The 22,856-nt window shown below is 39.2% G+C and overlaps 1 protein-coding gene across 2 annotated transcripts in view; it reads right to left on the bottom strand.

The window, feature by feature from the left end:
• Positions 1-22,856, bottom strand: part of TGFBR3 (transforming growth factor beta receptor 3) — a 116,417-nt gene that overhangs the window by 18,375 nt on the left and 75,186 nt on the right. For both annotated transcript variants that reach the window (XM_033067533.1, XM_033067534.2), the window contains exons 5-12: positions 18,400-18,583; positions 12,981-13,149; positions 10,613-10,760; positions 5,922-6,111; positions 4,416-4,732; positions 3,599-3,748; positions 1,707-1,838; positions 1,290-1,457 (exon numbers count right to left, since the gene is read on the bottom strand). In XM_033067533.1, the coding sequence (XP_032923424.1) occupies positions 1,290-1,457; positions 1,707-1,838; positions 3,599-3,748; positions 4,416-4,732; positions 5,922-6,111; positions 10,613-10,760; positions 12,981-13,149; positions 18,400-18,583 (1,458 nt within the window). The remainder of the gene's footprint in view (positions 1-1,289; positions 1,458-1,706; positions 1,839-3,598; positions 3,749-4,415; positions 4,733-5,921; positions 6,112-10,612; positions 10,761-12,980; positions 13,150-18,399; positions 18,584-22,856) is intronic.

Consider the following 22,856-nt stretch of genomic DNA (forward strand, 5'->3'; position numbering starts at 1 on the left):
TTACTAAATATGTATTTATCAAAACAAAAAAATATTTTTCTTAATAAAAAATGCAAAATAGAAACAAAATAGGGGAAAAGAAAAAAATCAGTGCCATCTTAAAAAAATGGAGTCACAGAAGTTCAAAACTGATATGTTTTCCATTGTGCAAGAAAGAAAAACAGAAGAAAAAGGTTTTCGCCAGGACAGGTGATGAAGGAATCAGAACATCTGTCTGAATAAACAGCTCCAGCAGGCTCAGAGTCAGGGGGATTCATCCCAGAACAATGAAGGAAGCGGATGGCTTTAAGTGTTTGCTATAAAAATATTCTTTATTATTTCTGAGTATGACAGACTCTGTTTTTGCTTTAGCTTTCTTAAGTACTTTTCACTGTGTAGAGAACAAAGAAACAAGAAAGCACACTGAAATAATGAAGAGAACTGCACCAAATGGGTCACTCTGCTGATCATGTGCAACCCAGGCTCCCAAAGAAGCAATGACTTGGGCAACAGAAACACAGCACAGCACTGCTGCTATTTTCTGGTCTTACAACCCCAGAGCTCAGAAGTACCCTGTGATTTACTTGCCTAGAAAGTGGGATGCTTCTTCATTGCCAAAGCTGCATTTATTAAAGTCTACTACTATTTGAAAACCCAAAATTCTGTTCAGAGAGCTATCTTAAAAAATATTGACTGTACTGGTGTGAAATTCCACAGACTTCATAAGCAACTCAGCAACACATAGAAATATTATCATGTGCAAAATGCACCTGAAGTTAAGTGTACCTGGCTGTTGATTTTGTTTTAGTATTATTTAGATAAATCTGCTAGATCCCTTATGTAGTAGCATTCAAAAGGATTATAACTGATGTTTTTAAGCAGATTGGAGAGAGACCAGAATCTGTATTAACTGTGTAACCTCAGAACACAAGGATATGAAAGACACACATTTACAATAATTTTTTTGCATGTCTAGATCTTTCAGATGAGGTTCAGACATACATTAAAATGAACCCATCAGGAAATGCCAGTTCAGAGCATGAACTCAGAAATCATGGTAAATTCAGTATGAAAAACAGATTTAGCAAGAATCACCAATTTACCTTTTAAGTTAAATTCATCCATTTTGCAAGAATCCTTTGGGTTTTTTACCCAAAATATTATCCTACTTCTTATCCCACAGTTTCTGTTCTCTGAGCCATCACAGTGGTGTGAACCAACTGCCCAACAAAACCTCTCAACTGACAAGAACAGATTTGGCTCAGTCACAGAACCCTTCTGTTAGTTTGAAGATTTTTTCAGTTTGTTACCTCTACATATACTGGCCCATTCTGCACAACAGAGAAGAGTCCTTGGGAGGGAGCAAGGAACAAATCTGTTTTGTACAGCTCCATGTTGAAGGTCACATTGGTGATGTGTGGTTCAGGAGGCCAGAAAATGCCTCTGTCATCCTCTGGTTGGTGCAGTGTGCAATTAAACTAAAATGAGAAAAAAAATACAGTAACATCAGGAGTCAGGAGTGGTAGGACAAATTTGTTATGTACAATATAGGCCCACCCACGCTACATCTACTTAGTGCTAATCTTCAACAGGGTCATAAGAAACTGCAGTGAGGAGAAATGTGTTAAAAGACAAATGAATTTCTAGACAATTAATGTAATTTATGTGAAATGCTTATTACAAGAGGTATTTCTTCACTGTCAGGTGCAAACCCCAGGGTAACATACCGCAATTTCAGGCCAGCTTGAGAAAGCCACCTCTCCCTCATCAGCATCCCCTGGAAATCCATTATCACCCGATTCCAGGTCGTCATCTTCAAAGCCGCTGCCTTCAGCTGGTGCTGACAGCTGAATGACAATCTGCACAGAGAGGGATTGCAAACAAATTAGATTAGGTGATAACTGAACACTCTCATGGTTATTATTTTCTGCTCTCTTCAGAACAATGCAAAGGCCACAAGAAGAGCACCAGTTAAGCAAATGCTGAAAGCATGTCTTGAACAGCCTTGTGCTGAGCATGTAGGATATGCAGTTTATATTTAAATAATGCCTGAGTTCTTTTCCAGAATTCAGAGCCAGAGAAGAAAGACACCAGTCTGGGTGTTGGTGTCTGAATGAGCAGCCCAGAATTTCCGTTCTATTTCTAGTATTGCTATAGCCAACGCTGAAAAAAAAAACGGTTTTCTGAAGTGATATTTTGCTACTCGCAGTTCTCCTTAGTGCACTCAAAAAAATCACTAAAAATGTTAGGGTCAATAAAGGATTTTCTCTTCTATCATTAGCAATTTTTTTCAGACATGTACACCCAAAACCATAATACTCCTTCATTTTCCCTCCATTTTTTTTCACTGAATTTTCCCCTCTTTTTTTTTTCATCTTTTCCACACATCTTCATTTCTTCACCTGAAAATTTATGGTTTTGTTTTCTGGTGTTCTGCATTCTGTCTCTCTAGGCTTGCAGCTTCTCAGCTAGTTTCCTCCCTCCCAGGACTTCAACTTTGTTTTCTTAGACTTTGTTCAACTAAGCTAAAAAAAAATGACACACACACCCTTTGACACTCCACTGCAGGGGATCTGTTTTTTAGGAGAAGCGCTCGCAGATTCTGAACAACTCTATACATGAGTTCAAGTGTATAGCCAAGACTATTAAAAGACATGCTGGAGAAAGAACAGGAGGTAAATAACCACTTCACTTTGGGCCATAATACAACACAGGGACCATGAGAGTATTTAGCTCCAGACACGCGCTGTTCTGCTGTTTCCCGAAGATTCTATCTTGGTTTGGGACTGTTTCTAAAGTTAGGTGCTACAGACTCCCCAGTACAGAACAGTTTTAACCAGGCAAGGTCAGATTAGATTGCCTGAGCTGTGTTTGGGTTGGACCACAGGATTTCTATCATTTGCCAAAGTTACTTCTATGTACTGGAAAGCTCAGCAAGAGAAACGTATCGTTACTTTTGAACCCAGAATATCTCCATTGTACTCTGGCTCATAAGCTGAGTCAACCTGGAAGCAATTGCTTACAACCTAATTGGGCTCTTTGCATCATCACTCATATACTAGTACTCAAGAGTCCCCTCATTATGTACAGCAACTGCTAAAAAATATAAATTCAAATTCTGAGAGAAAAGCATGCAAAAGTTATGTAATTTCCTCATGTTTTAGAAGTCTTTTTTCACACATAATTTTTGGAGAAAAAAATTAATTTAATTCAGGATATTAATTAAGGTATTGCTTTGTGCAATTACAAAACTTCATTCCTATTTCTCTTTACAGCAATGTATTACTGCTTATGTATGGATGATCAAAGCCTCACAGGGAACACTAGTGCAACTTCTCCCAGACTGGTACAGATGGTCCCAAAGGGCAGCCATGTTGTAAAATGTATTTAATTCCAACTTCTCCATTTTCCTTTGGGATACTATCTGACCACAGGAGCACACTGAATGTGCAGCCTTCATACCTCCTGAAAAACATGGACAGTGGCTGCAACTAGGTTTGAGCTAGGCAGGAAAGGATCAGGATACCTCCTTTTTGCTATGACTACAGCTAACTAGCGGCTTCCTCGTACTACTACGACATGCAGTACAGATGGTGAATCCCCTTTGTGAAATACTCACAGAGTTAAAATAAACAATCTTGTTCAAGCTATAAGCTGTCCTAGTGCCACATTTGTTGAGAGAAGACTCCAAGATGAAGTGGGTGCCGTTCATCCTGGCTTTGCAGGAGTGGTCCAGCAGCGAGAGCTCTGTGCGGGCGTAGCCGCCAGCCTGAAACAAAGGCGCTTTGTGAGGGGCTGCAGCACAACTGTGCTCAGCTCCTGCTCAAGTGCAGCTCAGTCACTGCTCGTGACTGCTGACTGCAGGAAGTGAAGTTCATTGTACTGACATCCAGGGAAGGTCACTCTCAAAATGCTGTTATACATGGCAGACAAGGAATAAATGTAACATGGAAAAAAAAGGAAACAACAGGTTCATTATTAATCTACTGATTAATAATGCTGACTCTGTTTGTTCTGAAATGAGCTGAAATGCTGTCTGTTTCATGCTCTTTTCCACAATACAAATGGACACAAGCAACCTGTCAGCTGGTAGATGGTAAAGATAGATCTTTAGATCTATTTAGGTTTCACACTGCTACCAAAAGCAGCTTCTTTCTACTTTGGAAATTAAAAACTCAGACTGATGGTTGAGTACAATTATTTTTTGACAGAACCAACTTCAGTCAGAAATTCCTCTACAGACCACCAGATTGTTGGGAAGAGAAAACACAATTCTGAGTTATGGCAAAGAACATCTACGGTACAGTTCCCTCACCAAACTGTTTGGGGGGGTTGTATGGTGATGGCTCTAGGACTTTATTTTTTCAATCAAATGCAAATAAAATGGTCTGCCCAAAAAAGTCTTCCCAGTTTTGAGAATAAGATATCACACCAACCTGTAGAGAATCTTTTTCTACAGCTACTGTCATAACTTTGTCATCACACTTTATTGACAGGGCCATATCAGCACTGCCCTGAACTTCTTCAGGTTCTTTATGTTTTGAGAGGGAATGCCCAAAGTCGTGATTTATTAATGTATCTACAGAATGCCTGGATGGGAAGATTTCTTCTCCCACTGTGTCATGTCTTCCTCTGTTAATGTGAAATGGAAAACTCAGGCCATCAGTATTCTTTGGAGCTGGCAGTGGGTTAGCACCCAGCAATTCTGTCAGCTCTGGAGGAAGGGAATGGTCTTCTTCATCATTCATCTCTTCTAAACGAAAACATAACAACAACAAATCCACATTAGTTCATTAGCTATTTTTCCTAAAAAGTATCCAGAACTAATCATTTTCATTTAAAAAAATTATCCATAAAGAGAGCTCCTGAAGGAAATGAAAAGTGGCATCTTTGTACTTTTCACATTAGTAGCCACAACTCCTGCAACCATTTAGTTGTTACAGCTAATCTTGATATACTTAGTCCCTGTCAGAAATCCCTCTCACTATGAGCTGAAAATAAACTTTTGACGAGTGGACCTATGATATGCAAAAGATCCACAGAGGTAAAAGAAACATCACATTCATCAAATATACTATTTTGGTACTGCTGAAAGAGCCTAAGTGCAAATCATTAGGTGAAATTCTTCCACTACCTGACCCATCAGAAATTCAGTCACTACTGTTGTGAAACCACTTATGCAACCAGAATGAAGCTAAATAAGAGCTAACTTTATAGTGAGTAAATGAGAAAATTATCTCTTGGCTTATACATGTGACTGCTGAGGACAGAACCTCCTCAGCATGAAAGTGCGATTGATAAAATTAATGTGAGCATAAGCTTTATCAAAATTGTAAAACAACAGTTTTAGTGGTTGAAACTCAGAATTAGTGAAAAAAACAGATGCAACTCTGCTAGCTTGAATGGGCCCAGATAGCTTTACATCAGCAATTACTTTGGCCAAATACCCAATTTTTTTCAATAGTTGTATTTATTCGGTTTGCTCGGACTTTTTTGGTAAGCCACTCATGTCTGTAAACAGTTTCAAAGTTTATTTAAACGTCTCAAGGAAACACTATGCTCATACTTCTGGAAAAAACGCACTAAAAAAAATCAAAGCTGGATTTATTATAACTAACAAGATATCTAGTTGCTGACATCTATTGCAGTCAACACTGGGGACGATCAGCTATGAAGTCTTGTGCATTGGATAAACATTTAATTCCACCAAATTTCAGGAAATAACACAATTTTGCCTGGACTTTTCTAATCAGAAAGCCACAGATTATCATTTGTAACCATCATTCATAGATATTACCAGCATTCTTGATGACAAGCAGTGAAGTAAGTGCAGTAGCCAAAACCAAAGCTTCAAAACTGAGAAAAGATATTTCAAGTAATCGTATTCCTAGAAACGTAAGACACATTTTTTCTATATGCTAAAAGTCCATCCTAAAACTTACCTGTATCTTCAAGTTGCAGATGAAATCTGTTAGCAACAGGTGCTTTTGTGTAGGAAATAACTGGACTATAATGATGCTCATAAGCCCACTTGATCAAACCCTCATGTGATGAGGGCAGGTCAGGTATTACTGCTTTACTCATAGTCATGGATCGTTCTGTTTCCTTCCCAAAACCAATACTATTTGATGTCTGTAAATATAGAAAAAATTAGAATGTGATTTAGCACTTAAGGATACTTATGATGGAATAGTGACACTGATTGAACCCAAGTTTTTTATTCTGTTTTAGACTACTAAATAACAGCAAACCTGGGAAGACACCTGGCAAACCCTGCCACCTTGGGGACATAACTGCTGCATGGATGGAAAAGAACCTCCTGCTTCCTCTCAGTCTCTGCCTAGGGTACAATAAATCAAGGTAATCAGAATCTGTTAATCCCTAAACTAGAAAGACATATTTAGAGCCTTTTGCATAATGCCATACTTTCTTCAAAACTGTGCTGAAATTACTTCTGAAAGTGAGCTCAAAATGACAAATGAATTTTCAAATGTCCTCTGATTTCTCGGATTAGAGCATTACTTAAACTGGATAAAGGAAAATCTTTGTTCAAATGAGCATTACTGAAAAAGGCAAAAAGCAAGCTCATGAAGTAGAGCTGATAGCAGCTAATGCTCTAAGTCAGCTGGCACCAAGGACAGGCTGTGCCTGAATGAGCTTCACCATAGAAATGCTGTGTGCCTCCTCCAAAGTGTTGAGTTTCTAAACAGGATTGAACTAAACATTTAATAGAGTGGTAAGTGAGAGCATACACATTTATGCATGGCCAGATTACTTAAGAAAAACAACATACTTTCTGCACATGAAAAGATTTTAAAATTAATTAAAAATACAAGTTTTACATAAATACGTTGATACAGCAACTCGTAAATGCACATGCTGACCATATGAATGAACATGCTGAATTATTATTAAATAAATGAGTCACAGAACTCCTTCATTTTCATTTTCCTGTAAATGTTCTGTAAAATTACAAATTTCTTGCCCAAACAGGAAATCAAAAGATACTGTTGGAAGGGCATTTCGAAAATATTCACTGGTACTATGCAAACTTGCATTCAGCAGCTTGGCATCTTTAACATGTATTCATTCACACCAAAGCAAAACACATATATATTTATTCTTACAGCCACAACATTACTATTATCACTATAACAATCACATCAACGGCTACAGAACAAGCTGAACAAAGATGCTGAAGGAAAAGCATGATGATCTACTTTTCAATGATCTCTGCAATGTGACTGAAATGCACTTTCTAATGCAGCTGATACCATGGAATGTTCCACAAACACTTTCATTCCCATGCTCAATTACCTTCTCCATCATATAGGCTGCATCTTCTTTTCATCCCCACTGGGTTTTCCTCAATGTGAACAAATCTTAAATCTCTTTCACTCAAGAACACCGGAAGATTGACTAGCGAGATCTCTTAGACAGTGCTCATATGGACATGCTACACAAGTCAGAGAGCTCAGCTGCACCTCTCTACCTGATATCAGAATGAGTACATGAGCATGTAGAGTCTTGATGGAATGGCATTGTTTACCTTTTGCTCCCTCCCCCATTTCTTCCTAAAGACCCAGTTCTGCAGCCTTTAAACACTAGGAGCTTCACAACTGAAGTTAAAGATAACTTTAAGTACAGAGTGCCTGGTTTGAGGATACTGTTACCAGAACAGTTATCAAAGCTCAGCAGAGGCCACTGAAGGTAAGAAACAAAAATAGAGCAATAGGTATCCTAATTTTAGTGCCTTACTACTCTTTGGGATCAACTAATCTTTGATCTTCAACACCTGCAAATCTGGACATGATTGATCATGTATTTTCATATTACCACACAGCTTTGACTGGTAGGAGTTTTTATGCTACCCCAGCTTTGCTGCATCTCTTCACTTTTCTGTCATGAGGAGACAGCTGAACAAATATTATCTCAGAACTTTACTGTCCTAGCTGGCACCCGAGCATTTCCAGGGCTTGTTTTCACCCCTCCACTCCACACTGAGCCTGTGAATGTTCACTCTTGCATCGCCTCACTGAAACAAAAGCAAGAACAAGGGCTTGCAGGATTAGACCTTCCTTCACTTGCCTGCCCTGCCAACACTTTGACACAGTAATTGAAATTAGGAAATCTGAGCCCCCACCAACCTCCTCAGAGCAGACACCATTTCAGAAAGTGGTGGGCAGCTGTTCTCAGGTAAACAACAGTCCCTCCAAGCTTCTGAAACCCTCAAAGGTTTGTTTTGTACATTGCACCTCTCTCACTCCTTGCCCCTCAATAAACTTGTTTTCTTTGTGGAACTCCACTGCACAGTTCCCAGCTTTGCAGAGGGACAGCAGCTGCAAAGGAAGCAATGCAAACAGCAGTGTACAAGCACAGAACCACACAAGCACTGCATGTAAGGACTCAACAAAGGAGTTAAACACAGCCTGGGAGCAAAGCACTGCACATATCATGTGCAATTAATTTACCTCACAAACATTTTACTTGGGTTGATGTCCATCCTCTTGCAGAGTTTCAAAAAACACATCAAGCTGGGAGATGAGCTATATGACCTAAACTAGTTTTTTCATTTTTTGTCTGTGAACTTAGACCTGAGTAACTTACAGTCCTGGGTTTGAGGCAGCTTAGCACTAACCTTTCCCTCTCAGCTTGCCAATCCCCTCAAGACAATTCTAAATTGTAGTGAGGGCAAGAAGTTAGGAAAATTGAAGTGCATGGAACTGCTTCAACTAATAAAAAGAACATTGTGAAACATTACCTAATTGCTTAGTAATGTTTTTATGCATTGTCTAAATTTGGGCTTGGAAAGGCATTCAGCTTAATAAAGATATCAGGAGATCCTAAATGCTGGATATGCAGGCTTTTTAATGACATGGGGGAGTTTAGTTCCCTCTCTTACCCCCTCTGAATAAAGGAAAAATGAACACATATTTAGAAACTGAAGCATCTATATAAATGAAGTAGTAAAATAAATAGTTACAAATCCTAACATGAATACAAAGTCTTTTAAATACTGACATATCTGTATATATTTAATGTATTACCTTCTCTTTTTGTTAATCTAAAGAAAATGTTACCATCTGCCACTCATTACAGAAACTATTTTAGTTACACATTTTACTTATCTTCTCAATAATTAATAAAGAATTTTAGAAATGAAGTTTTTAAAGTGGTCTTGCTTTTCTATATTCAAGTGCAGCATTTTAGAGATTTTAAAAACCTGTAGAAATCATCTTATGAAAAACTGATAATTCATAAAGTGAGAGCTTCATGGACATGAAATACACTGCATGAAGCCATCTCCTAGCATGGTGTGAATTAAAGCACAAATCTCTATCCTGTGAGTACATCTATATATGCCCAAATATAGGGTGGTGATTTTTATGCAATAACCCAGAATGAAACTTTGAAGTCAAGCATTGTTTTTCATCCTTGTGCTTACAAGAGTGGTAATCCTCAGCAACCAAACTTGACCTTTCTCTTTAAGTACTGACTATTTTGGACCTGCAGAATGACCAGAACATTCTTTCCTGTCTGTAAGATAAATATGTGTCAGGGATCAAGAGTGAACTTCATCATCCACCCCAGATAATTTTTCTAATTAATTTTCTGAGCAATACCCAAATTAGCTTTCTTTAACTTCCTTTCACTTTCAAAAGCTACTATGAAATCCTATGCTTACCAAACTATTTTCTTAGGAGATTTAGATCAATTAGCCTTTGCATGCTGCCAGAATTTCCTCTGCACAGATTACAAGCAGAAAGCAACTAAGTAAAGTAAAATTCCTATAAATACCAAGAAGTGTTTGAAAATGTAACTGAATTGCTGACAAACTGTTAATCATGAGGCTACTGGGTGGTCCTGAGCAAACATTCAGCTCAGCTGTACAATGTGCTCTTAACTGATCACTCAAGACAGAAATAGGCCACAAACTTGCAGACTGCAAGATCAGTTCAATTATATTTATTTATTTCAGAGCAAGAGAACACACATTTTCTCAGTAGAAAATCAGCGTGAATCAGCATCTCCAGTAATTTTAGAAGTTTAACTTTAGAGAAACTGATTTTAACTTTAAAAAAATTATTTTTTGCTGTCTGAGGAGAGATGAGGTCAATTTGACCAAGCACTTGCTGAAGACAGAAGTACTGGCAGGGAAGAGGGATAGATACCACTACAACCACAAGCACAAGTAAAAAAGAGTTTCCACTTCTAAAGGGATGTGGGTGTGTGCTGCATATCTAGTATTATCTATTCTGCACTTGAAGGCATTGATCCAACTTCTGACATGAATCTGTTGATCCATTCACCAAAATTACAGCAAAAAGAGAGATGAACATCCAATTCTGTGTTTGTGGTGCTTCAACAGACATCAAAAAACCACCCACTAAATCCTTGCTCTAACAACCGGGCTTCTGCAATGTGGAGGTCAGTTTTATAGCCCATATATTAAAAGTTAATGAGAATAAAAAGTTTATGCACTTACTCCTTAAAATGCAGTAATCATTAAAAAGAAGCAGCTAAGAGAAAACATTCAGAAATCAACATGGTCTAGCACTACATCACATTTAAATGGATTCTATACTGTTGTATTATGACAGCTCTCAAAAAATAAAAAGGTGCCTTAACTTACAATCACTTCCAGCTTTCCCTGGACATCATGAGACTTGATAACCCAATTGACAGACTTTCTACACTTGAGGATAAGTACGACATCTCTGACAAGTCTGGCGCCCGGCTGAGATGGTTTAATGTCAACGATTATATCCACCTGGAGAGCACTGTATGTGGAAAATAGAAAGTTAGAACAGAATGCCAGAAATTTTCAGCTATCAACCTTCTTCCAATCCATCATGTTTCCACTGTCTGGCCAGCTGATTAAAATTCTGGATATTATCCCAGGCAACACAGCATGTGCAAAACAGATTGTTATTCCACATACACTTAAGTGATTTTGCATAACAATAGAAATAAGTACCATTTAGAAAATAAAATTCTGTCTCTTATTTACAGGAAGTGTGCTACTCAATTCACCTATTATTTAGTGCAGGTAAGTTGTATGACTAGCAGGTTGCTTTCTAAAATAAACAATTTTCTTATTTCTCTGTCAGTGCCTAAATATAACTGTTTCAGTTTCCTCTGGCAACAACTGCGTTAAAACTTAAAATAATACCTGAAAAAAGTAAAGAAGACAAGCAGGTTAACACAGATGCATAAAAATCCCAACCCAAATCACAAGTACTATACTGGGGGGTGTCTCTGCCTAAACAGTTAAATTGTGGAATTACTTTGCTTAAGATCTTGCGTGCTTTGAGGAATTAAGCAGTGTATTCAGTTTCCACTACTTCTGGATATACACTTACTTTAAAAAGAAAAAAAACCAGATGTCCAGCCTACTGCTTGCTGGAAAATAGATGAAAACTACCCAGATTTTCAAGATCACAGTAAAATAAGTAGAGCAAACAGGTTCTTACCCATCAATAACATCTCATCATGCAAAATACCAACTCAACAGAAAAACCTACACTTCTAGACCATACATTACAAGAACCTGCTTATCCCCAAGTAATAGGTTTCAACTAATATTCTACACTGAGGCTTAGTCTATCTTGGGACCTTTGATCCATCTTTGGCAGTTTTACACATGCCCAGCTCAGCTTCTGTATGTTTCTTTGGGGATTTAAACTTTGAAGGATAGCTCTGGATAACACATAAAACTAAGAACAAAGTAACTTACTGCTTTTTAAATTACTTTTAATAGCAAAATATTTAAGCTTTTTGCAGTGTTATCATCTCAAAAACAAATTCCTATTGTGCTATCATCCAAAGCCAAAAGCTTGGAACCAGGGCTGTCATTATGTAGACTTGGAATGAGGCTTGGCATCAGCTCTGTTTAAGATGGGGCTGCATCATCATTTGGGGTTACCTACTCCACTTCCACTGCACCTCAACACTTTCTTACTCTCCCCAGGTTACTACATAAGAAAATTATCAGGTTCTGGGTTCAACATCTTGAAATGAGAATTATCCTTTTCACAGAAACACCTCCTCCCACCTCCATCTCCCTGTGTGATTTTCTCATTAGGGATAGGATGCACTCGTGCAGCTGCATGAGGAGCAGAATCAGACAATGCCAGATATCCAGTGAATGCAGTAAGCAGACAGGATTTTAATTTTACCTTATCTCTGATGAAATTGTAACCATCTAAGTTTCATAGCAAATTTCTGTTCTAGCAATCATACTTGGCACTTAAAAAGAGGTTTTTCCAAATATGATATCTGAAGCAAACCCCTCTCATGTTCTCCCACTAACATCTAGGAAAGACCAGCAAAGGGTGAATATTTTCAATGTCTTACCTCCCAATGGTACCTTTAACAGCTTGAAAATCCTCATAACATGTACAGTGAGTTACTTTTCCTAAGCAGTTAAAAAGTTTTTTGGTCAGTGCACCACTGTCAACCCTTAACATTTATCATAATTATCAAACTATCCCTTAAATTGGAAACTTGACAGAAAATACTGTGGAACACTTACCACAGACCACAGATCACTTGCAGCCTCTGGACACTGCCTGGGAGCCACTGTCCTAGGCCTTGCTGCCAGTCATCCCTGCCTGTGACAGGTCAAGATGACTTTCAACCTCTGTCTCACCTCCTCATGCAGTGATCTAACCTTAAAATCCCTCTGTCAGCTACAGCCCTTACTGATACTCCCTTATGCACATTATCCTTGGAAAAATGTGATGGACTGAGCAACAAGGGGAGCAGTATATAGTCCATAAAAGCTGTGCTTTGCAGTCTTGTCCAGAAAAATCCTGTGATTACAAAGCAGAACTCAAAACCTTTACATACTGAAGAACCAATTTCTATTTAAGGCAAAGTACTAAAGCCCAAGTTTTTCTTTAAGGATGAAATGGCTACTTTCAGTTGATTTTTATCAGACAAGTGAAGCTTTTAGCTATTATTTCAAACAGTTTTAGTCTATTTAGATGATACTTTACCTGTTAGGATTGGAATTTGGAGTGCTTAGTTCAATGATATGAACTTCTCTTTCTTGGACCAAGTGAGACATAAGGCACCCCTCGGCTGGTTTTGGCTGTAGGTATCCCGCAAGGTAATTTAAAGAGAGAAAATTCTTTTTTATGTTGCATGAGGGAGGGAAAACTTGATCTGGAGGGGGGAAAAAAAAAAAGAAAGCATATAGACCTTTAAACACAGATGTCAGTTTAGGTGTATGCACGTACCACATCAACTTCAGTGTGGACTATATTTATCTACCAGCTACTACAAGCACACATGACATACCATCACACTGAAAGGGAGATTACTGTTGCACTAATACATAGCATTCTAATATAAAATATATACTTCTAAACTTCTAAAACTCTAAGTTACTATTTATGGATTTAAACATTTAATGAAAGAAAATTTGAAAACAATTCTGAAGGGAAATATGTGAAAACTTTTCAAAATGAATAAAATACATTTCATTTGTTCCTTGCATTTTCACAAGAGTTATCTTTCTATTGCAATTTACTCAGAGAAAACTTTTGCAATCAACTCCTTCTCCTTGTGGAAAATGTTTTATTCTTGTCACTATAAACTTAGAATTTTTTAGACATTTTTTAGATAGAAAGTACTTTCCATTTCCTTAATATATTTCTTCTATATTGGGAAGTCAGAGTCAGTATTGTCTAGAAAGCAACAAATACTGCATTTCTCTTACACAAGAAAATTATGGAACCAGTTGTTGATATTAAGAAAGTCTGATCACAATATGCAGAGCTGAAATGTTGAAATACCAGCACAGATATTCCATCTCTCTTTTGGTTTTAACCAAAAGGTTGAACATGAGCATTACAGAATCACAGAATGTGCTGAGTTGGAAGAGACCCACAAGGGTCATCGAGTCCAACTGCTGGCCCTGCACAGGACATCCCCAAGGGTCACACCCTGTGCCTGAGAGCATTGTCCAAACACTTCTTGCACTCTGCCAGGCTGGTGCTGTGACCACTGCCCTGGGGAGCTGTTCCAGTGCCCAAACACCCTCTGGGGGAAGAGCCACTAGTCTCTCTACAATGCAAACCATAAAAAATAGTAACTTCATACAAAATTCTCATGCACAGCTTACATTACTGTACCCCAAAAAACAGTATTTCCTGGACTGAAAAGCTGGAGCAGTTTGCATTTCTGAGATAGCTTGACATACGAATTGTCATAATACATAGAAGGACTTTTTCAAATACTTGAAGTCCTGTAAGAATACAATTTCACAGGGCTGGTCTTTGACCATTGCTTTACAAGAAAGACTTTTCCTATTAAGGCTAGTAGCAAGATACAAAAAAAAAAATCTCCAAAAAAGCCAAAAAGAAAATACATCAATTAGCACGCATTGTGAACACAAAATTTTGAACAAACTCTTACGAGCTGTGCTGAGGCCATGCACTCCCTACACAAGAGCTGAAATGTCACCTCTGAAGTGCATTTGTGTGTGCTACCCAACTCTGCAGGAAGACCAGAGACTCCTGTGACCCTGTCTCTGCAGAAACAATCAGGGGAGTTTCTTCTCCTGATGTTACACAAAGCCTTTGAATATTAACCCTGTTGTGTCCCCTCCAGAAGCTACTAAAGCTGTACAAGGCTGCAACTATTCATACTGCCCAAGCAAAGCACTTTTCTAACATCTGGTATGTGCCCTGCCAGATTAGCCTTGAATGCAGCTGCAGTTCTGCCAGCTCCTCCCACAACAGCACAGAATGGAAAATGATCCCAAATGGTCTATGCTGAGCTTGAATTTTTAAATATATACACACACACATACACACTAGGTATTTGCTCCTTAACTGCTGTACAACATGATTCAGGCTATAAAATAACAGTTCTGGAGTAGTTTGTGGGTAATTACCACACGTGCTATCATTTGCCATTGCAAAGAACTCGGCTCTTGCTCCTGGCACTTCCATTAGGCGTCTCTGGAGCTCTCCAGAAGTGCTGCTTTTGCAGCCAGAAACACAGAGATTCCCCATCCTGGGCCTCCACTTGATAGCCTGCTTTTCCTCTGCAGCAAATTTTAACTCTATCACAGGCTACTTGACATTCATAACAGAATGCATTTACTCTCATCCCCACCAGTTACCAAAATTGGGCTAGAGCAGAAAAGAAAAGGGGAACCATTTCATCTTTCTTTGCTTACTACACATCTCTTCTTTGCTAGTTTCAGGGCTGTCTATGTACTTTGGAAAGGGACTGCAGGTGTCTGTAATCAATTAAAAACACCACTAAACCAGCCAAGGAACAGTCAGTTTATGGATTCTGTGCCTCTCTAATCTCCCCAGACTCCCAATATGGAATCTGACGTGAGGTTTGCAGGCAACACCCTCAGCAGAGGGTCTCTGGCCAGCGGGTTGGGGTGTAGAGGGGGCCTGCTGGCCAGAAGGCAGCAGAGGGGTGAGCAGTGGCCAGCAGCACCTCCTCCTTTGAGTGCCAGGATGCCTGGATGGAGACGAGGACTCCACACCAGTGTCGTTTCTGTGTGCAGCAATTTTATTTTACTGATGAGGACAGACACTGTCTGCTCTATTCTGCACAAATTAGGTGTCATCCACAGGTTCTTGGCTAACAGTTGATTATTCGAGCTTAACATCATCCTGAGGAGGTTTCAGTGCAAATGAGCACTGTTAATCAAGTGTCACTCTCCAAGACAGGCACCCTGGGCAGTTGGATTCAACAATAAAAATCCCATCCAAGCGGAGCTTGCCTTTCAAAGTCTGAGCTGGGCATAAGCAAGGTGTTTGGAATTCGGAATGGTAGGGCTTATTCGTGTGTATTTCAAGTTTGCTAGCCCTTAGTAAAGATCAGAACCTCGGCTGGCATTTAATGGCAGGATAGAAATGGGATCAGGGAAAGGCCTACAGGGGTCTCAGGAGGGATGATGCAAACTCTAGGCAGTGCTCATCCCACAGCAGAACACACAGCTAAGGCAGACACAATGTGACCATGTGCAAGTATTAAACCAAGCAAGCATGGCATGCAGGGTATGTACACTGGTGTATACTGGCTATAAATTCAGAGACAAGACTGGTGCTTCAGCTTCTGCCAGGACAGAAGCACAGTGTTACCATCTGTAAACAGACTGTACATTTTCCAGTTTAGCTACTGTTAAAGCTATTTTTTTTTCTTATTCACCTAAGAAACGTGTTGAAATTAGGGTCCCTCTAGGTTAGTATATTTGCCCTGGGTTTACTGGTGATACTGGATGCATTAGATAACATTCAGCTACCTGACAGGACTTCCTGACCTGTTCAATTGTCTTACTGAACCATGAGGAATTAAACCGACCTCTGCTGAAAAACACATACCAAGACCACTTTCACCATGAGCAGTCCTGCTTTCTAGAATCTGATAGTGATTATCACAGCAGTCACTCTGCCATCTCCTTCATTACACAAACCAAGGTAAGAACAAGAACCCCCTCTTCATATGCCCTCTTCTTCCACACCCCCATTCTGGCCCCTTAAAATTCTTGCTGTGATCCCCATCCCTGCAGCATTTGATCAGACACTCTTTAGAAGCAACAGGATTCAGATGCACTTGGCCCTGATCCAGTTTGCTAGTGCTTTCAGCTGCCTTTCATTTGCAGTTTCAAAAGTGACTTCAGAGACCCGTGGCATCAGAAGCAGCTTTATTCTATGAAAGATCAGCTTTCTTCAGATCTTTCTGTCCTTTGGCTTGCATTTTCTGTTTGCTGTATTCAGCTACAGCCTACACTTCTAAAATGTTACATCTTCCAGTTTCAGATTTTGTCTAACTTGAGTGAAGCTGAAATGTAGACAATTAGAGAGACAGAGCCATCAAATTCAGTTTCAGTCTCACAGCAAGGAACTGATTTGTATGACCACCTATAGATTATGAGCAATACTAGCACAGACTGTCAGCTGAGGGTACCTTACTAAATTTCATGAGGAGTAAGTTTTGTATGAAAAGTCTAAACTGTGCATAACTGTATGCTGTGGATTGTGAAATCCAGTGATTCTATTGTTCACTCTGCAGAGAAGCAGACCAGGACCACATCCCACGTGGTTTTCACAGAACTCCTCACAGGACTGCTGCAGTTTAAGAACTGACCCTGTCCCCACCCCTGAACACATGCACAACCCCCTCACATACACACACATTCACTCTTCTGCCAAGAATTTAAATCAAAATCAATACGGTTACAGCTGAACTAGTTTGTAGGGGCCTGTTCAGGAACTGTCTATTTTGGTTGCCTGCCAAGTTCCATTTTGTGTACTTCTAATTAAATTGTGTTTTAGCACATTCTAAAGATGATGCAAAACTCCTCTTGAGCTTCCTGGTTTGAGTGGAGACATGCAAATAAACAAACAAAATTTCATCTGTTTTTTTTCCAACATACCTAATTAAATATTTGTCTCCACAATGCAGAGACCACTACTCCCATGTATATGTTTCAAGAGCACTTTAATAAGCTAGTAAATATATTTCTGAATGATTTAGAATCCAAGACTGGTGCCAAGTAGAACAAAAAAAACCCCAACAAAACCACAACCACACAGGGGAATCCTCTACAAATTTGGCAGGATTTGGATAAAACTAACCCAGGCATGTTCTGATTTGGGGGGCAAGCCTCATATGTCAGGAAATCAAATGCTCAGATACATGTGGTTAGGAAAGAATGCTTTCTCCACAGAAGGCTTTTGGTTGATTTTTTTTCTTTGTTGTAACCAACTAGTTCAGCTGTTTGGGAGTTTCTGTAGAGATATTCCTGCAGAGGATAATATAGTTATGTTGTGCCAACACTGCTCAGCTATGGAGCTACAGCCTGAACCCCATCCCAACATGAGCCTGTGAAGCCCCCAAAGAGCTGGAGTCCTCTCCCACCAGCACTAGGCCACCTGAAGAATCTGGCACGGGGCTCACAGGGACAGGAAGTCTTTCTCCTTGGGATGAAAATACATAAGGACAGACTGAGGTAACTTAGTTTGGCAAGGAAAGCAATAATTCTTTGCCCAAAGAAGCCTGGGTCCTTATACAATCAAATACTGAAAAAATAAATCTAACTCGGGTTAACCCCCTACTTCAAGGTCTCCAGTTCTTCAGATGAATGCACCCAAACAATCACTATGAGTAGTAGATTCTGTTAAAGAAGGCAAAGTTTGACTCTTGTAAGATTTTGAGCAATTGTGTCCACATTTATGAGCATAAAGTTATGGCACCAGAATCCAATAAAAGTTGCCTAAATCAAAGGTCTGGTCTTCAGGCTTGCTCTCATTTCTCTGCCCTCCATATATCTTTTGGAAAATTAGAGGTATGTTTAAAAAATAAAAGAAGTGAAATACAAGTAATGCTTATTCTCAGTATCTGACAGTGTCTATGAATTCAGTTAGTTTTATTTTGGTTTACCTTCTCCTACTTTAATATAGATGTTTCTTGATATTTTGAGTTCAGTGAAAGATGTTACTGCTCCATATTCCTTCTGGGCCCACTGTAGCAGATGTTCGTTTTTCTCAGGAAAAAACTTTTCTTCTGTTTCTGCTGACAAGGAGAAGTTTCCCTTCTCAAATTGAACAACAGAACCTAAAGACACCTGATGGGAATAAAAACATATTTTAATGTGGTACATTTATCCACACAGACATGCAGCATGTTTAAATAATGAAATCTGTCACACCCAAATGCAGAGACTGAAGGTGATTATGGCTTATTTCCAGAAAGACCCAAATGGTACATGTTTTAACATCTGCATAATGATTCCTTTTCCAGATATACTTTTTAAAAAAAGGAAGTGCCCATCAGCCCAGGTGGGGTGCACAGGGCAGCTGAATAACAGAGGGCTCTGAGCCGCTCTCCAAAATTGTAGAAGGGGAACCACAGTGCTTCAAGGCGAGATAAACTTTGGGGGCAAAGGGAGGGAGAGAATAAAAAGAGGATGGTCTGAAGAAATGAAGGCAGATAAGAATGTGAAGCTGAATAAAACAAGGAACTACTGAAGTAAATCCCAAATCAGAAAGAACATGAGTCAAAGTTCAGTGACATATAAAGGCCAGCCCAGAAATAGAATGTAAGAAAAGAGAAAGGCTAAGAGAAAAGAACAGTATTTACTGCTGCTTTATTTACAGGAAGTGAAGAAATACTTCAGTTTAACAGATAAAGCAGATGAGTTACATTCATCATTCGAAAAATTCTTAAAAATAGGTTACATTAACTGAGGTCTTGAATGGAAAGACTAAAATGTTATTTAAAATAGTGAAAATGGAAAAACATAGAAGTGTAACTGGTCCTGCAGGAAAGCCAAAGATGTTCAAATATAACCTCACTGGAGTGGCAATAGCATCATTCAAAAACAGAAGGTGGCAGAGTCAGACTCTCAGACTGTGACCTGCTTCGACCTGTGTTGGTCCTGAGAGCTAAACAAGTCATTCCAGATTTACTACAACGCAAGATCATCCCAGCAGCAGCCTTTCAACTCGCCTGTCCTGCAGATGGATGTAGCCAGCACCTCCAGAACATCTGTCAGCTCTTGAGAGGTCCCTACAGGAAGTGGTACAAGAGCAGCATTCCCTCGTTTGCCCAACCCATCCATACACTTCACTGTCTCTTCCTTCAAGGTGCTCAAGGACTGGGGCCTGCATGCCCTACCCAGGCTGGTCCTTCAATGAACACTTCCACTAACATCTAAATACCAAGTCAAGAAGAGTATGTACTTGAGTGAAAGCACAAGATGAACAAGCTTTCAGGTGTGAAGACTTCTTGGACATACTCCCTGTAGTTTGTTCAGATACAACACACAGCCCCTGCTCCCAGACCACTGCAGCAGACAAGATTTCACCAACGTACCACCATTTCATCTTCTTCTGTTGTCCTCTGAGCATCCCAGGAAGAAGTCTGAGTCGCCCTGTTGTCTCTTCCCTCCCCCTTACTAGCTTTTTACATCTTTCTACTAACCCAGACTTCTTTGGTGGAACAATCCAATTTTTTTACCCAACTGAGAAGCCAAAACTACTGATAACTCAAAGAGGGAAAAACAAATCATAAAAATACATAATAATAATTTCTCTCCAGAGCATTATTTACACGTAAGTATCTCTCAATCTGATTATTTTACACAGATTATCTGGAGCCATGTTCCAATTATCCAAATTAACTAATGGTAATAAACTATTACCTTCCCTGAAGCTACTGTTGCCAGCACTATTTAAGGTTGATACACACCAAATTGTTTGGCATTTGCAAATATTTGTCACAGTAGATACATAAATTACATCCTTCAGTGCATGAAAAGAAATTGCAAATTCTTTCCCTGTGCCCCCAGCTACAATGCTAGCATTTATTATGCACATATCACATTCTTCTGTAAGAGAAGGCACAGCTAATTCAGAGTTCAATTTGACCAGACTTGTCACAATAAACACGTTGGAAATCCTTTTGCCAGAATAGTTTTCAAAATTTTAAGTAACGCCTGTTTCAATTCTGAATTGAATTGACTACCATAAAATGCTTCCTTTAAGTTCAGAGTTTAGAGTTAATCTGGTTCTAGGAAAGGAAAGCAATCAGTTGTCTCTGTGATGTATTTCATGGAGCATCTCGACAGTGCCCCAAACACATCAAATTCTGTGTAAATTCCAAGTGTACAATCTCAGAAGATGACACTGACACAGCACATGCCAGGTCATACTGGATTGCACACTTTGATATCAGAGACACGTGGGACATTTTCACAGAGCTTTGGCCTCACTAGAAAAATCTCCTATGCATGAAATTCACAGGATCTGAGGACTTAATCAGTGATTATTTTGCAGGAATATTGAATAGATACTGGCATTTCACACTCAGAGACAAACAGTTTATCCAGAAATACAGTAGTTGGTTTTCATTTACACATTGTTTCCATATTTTTTTACTGGTCAGCATCAGGGTAGAGCAACCTCAGTATGTATTTTTAAACATTTGAGGACAGCATGAGAGAAAATATTACTCCTTCTAAGATAACAACCAAGGAAATTACATTGCAATAATACATTTTTGCTGTATTTTTCATTTGATATAGTTAAATGTATGCTAACACAACAGCTGTCTTCCTCAGAATACACTTGGTTTTTCATTTATTACTAATTAAAACTTGAAAACCCTTTTCATCATCCTGCAGCATGACAAATGTATTCCCGAGGGACAGATCCTATCAAAGTTACCAAGTGCTACAAGGGAAGAACCAACAGATAGAAAGCAACTAAAAAGTCTGGCACAAGCATCCTCACTAAGTAATCACACAGTAAACATCTTTAAATAAACATGAAGCTTATCATATTTATTTTTTTCAATCACATACTCAAGTCTATTTGAAATGCTGGTTCCACTACCCAGGTTTTAGAAAGGACTGCAGAGTTCTGCTGTGCTTGCCAATGTTGGATTTTTACTACACAGACCTAAGGCAAGGTTAAGTGAGCCAAGCACGTTATTTGTTCTGGAAAGAATTCAACAAACCCTTCCAAAAAAGGCAACCATCACTGTTTCAACACCTGCCTTGAACATTAACTACTTATTCTTCAGAACAAATCAAAAGCAAATCTAACATGCTTAGACTAATGCAAAGCATTAAAGCCAAATAATGTTTTAAATATTTGGGAATTAACCAATTTTTATCTGAGCAGTAATAACACACTGATTGAGTGATTAAGAGACTGCTGCCACAGACACTTTTATCTCTTCCCTTCAACTCCTTTAGTGGTTACTTTCTGAGGTTGCAGAGTAGGAAAAGTGCCCCAGCTCTATTTCTTCCAGTTGTTGTGAGGACATGAAAAGGAACTGCACTGGAAACATCCCCTGCTGCTGAGTAAACCTACATGTCCTGTTCACTTTTCTGAGGCTAAATGAAGAAGCTGGACATGGCAAATCTGTTCACAAGACCAAAAGATACTGGCCATGGCCACTAACCACACTTTCAAAGGGCTGCTCCTCAGGAAATGAGGCTCAAACATAGTATATCAAAAATTTGCTACCAAAACCTGAGCATTCCATCAAGGAACAAAACATATTTAGGAACATATTTTGGTTGCATACACTACTACCCTGCTGGCCACTGGGGAAAACAGGGCCTGAAATTTTCTCTGCACTATACCAAGGCATGGAAACATACACCCCTCATGCTGGGGGGAACAAAACAAAACAACCTTCACACATCCCTAAGAAAAGTTCCCAGTCTGAACAAAACCGCCCTTGCAAGGCTGCCATGGTAGTTCAGGAGATCAGTTACCTGGCAGAAATGCCAAAGGTCCTAAGTTACTATTCCCCAGAGGGAACAACTCTCAGAACCAAACCTGAGTCATGCCAAATAAATACAGTGGTGAGTGTGAACACTGCACACACAAAATAGCATATTCTGTTTCTTATTTTACCTATTTCCTTCTCTCCTTTTAAACATTTATTGCCTTTTTTCCCCCCTTTGAATCTGATCCAGGGGGATATTTACTTTGCTTTACAACATTCTAAGTATTTAACAGAGTTATAATTCAGAACTCCCAAGTAGGAAGCAAGTTCATAATTTAGCCTTGAGAGAGAGATAGGCACCTCTGGGACATGACTCAGAATACAAAGCTAAATGTCCACAGCCACACAGCATGAACCAATCCCTCCACTCACAACAACAGCTACACCACTACCCACTGAGGGCCTGCCAGCACAAGTGACCACCTAATCCACCCCTAAATTGAGGCAAATATAGTAGGGGAAAAGAAGCAGCATCCTTCATATTCTGATCTGAGCTGTACAGTACCAGACCTGTGGTGGAACATGTAGAAGAGTGTATCTGCTCAGAACAAAATTAGAAGACTTGAACCAACTCTCAGAGCAGCCCATGGAGATGA

The sequence above is a fragment of the Catharus ustulatus genome, chromosome 9, assembly GCF_009819885.2.
Source record: "Catharus ustulatus isolate bCatUst1 chromosome 9, bCatUst1.pri.v2, whole genome shotgun sequence".
NCBI lineage: Eukaryota > Metazoa > Chordata > Aves > Passeriformes > Turdidae > Catharus > Catharus ustulatus.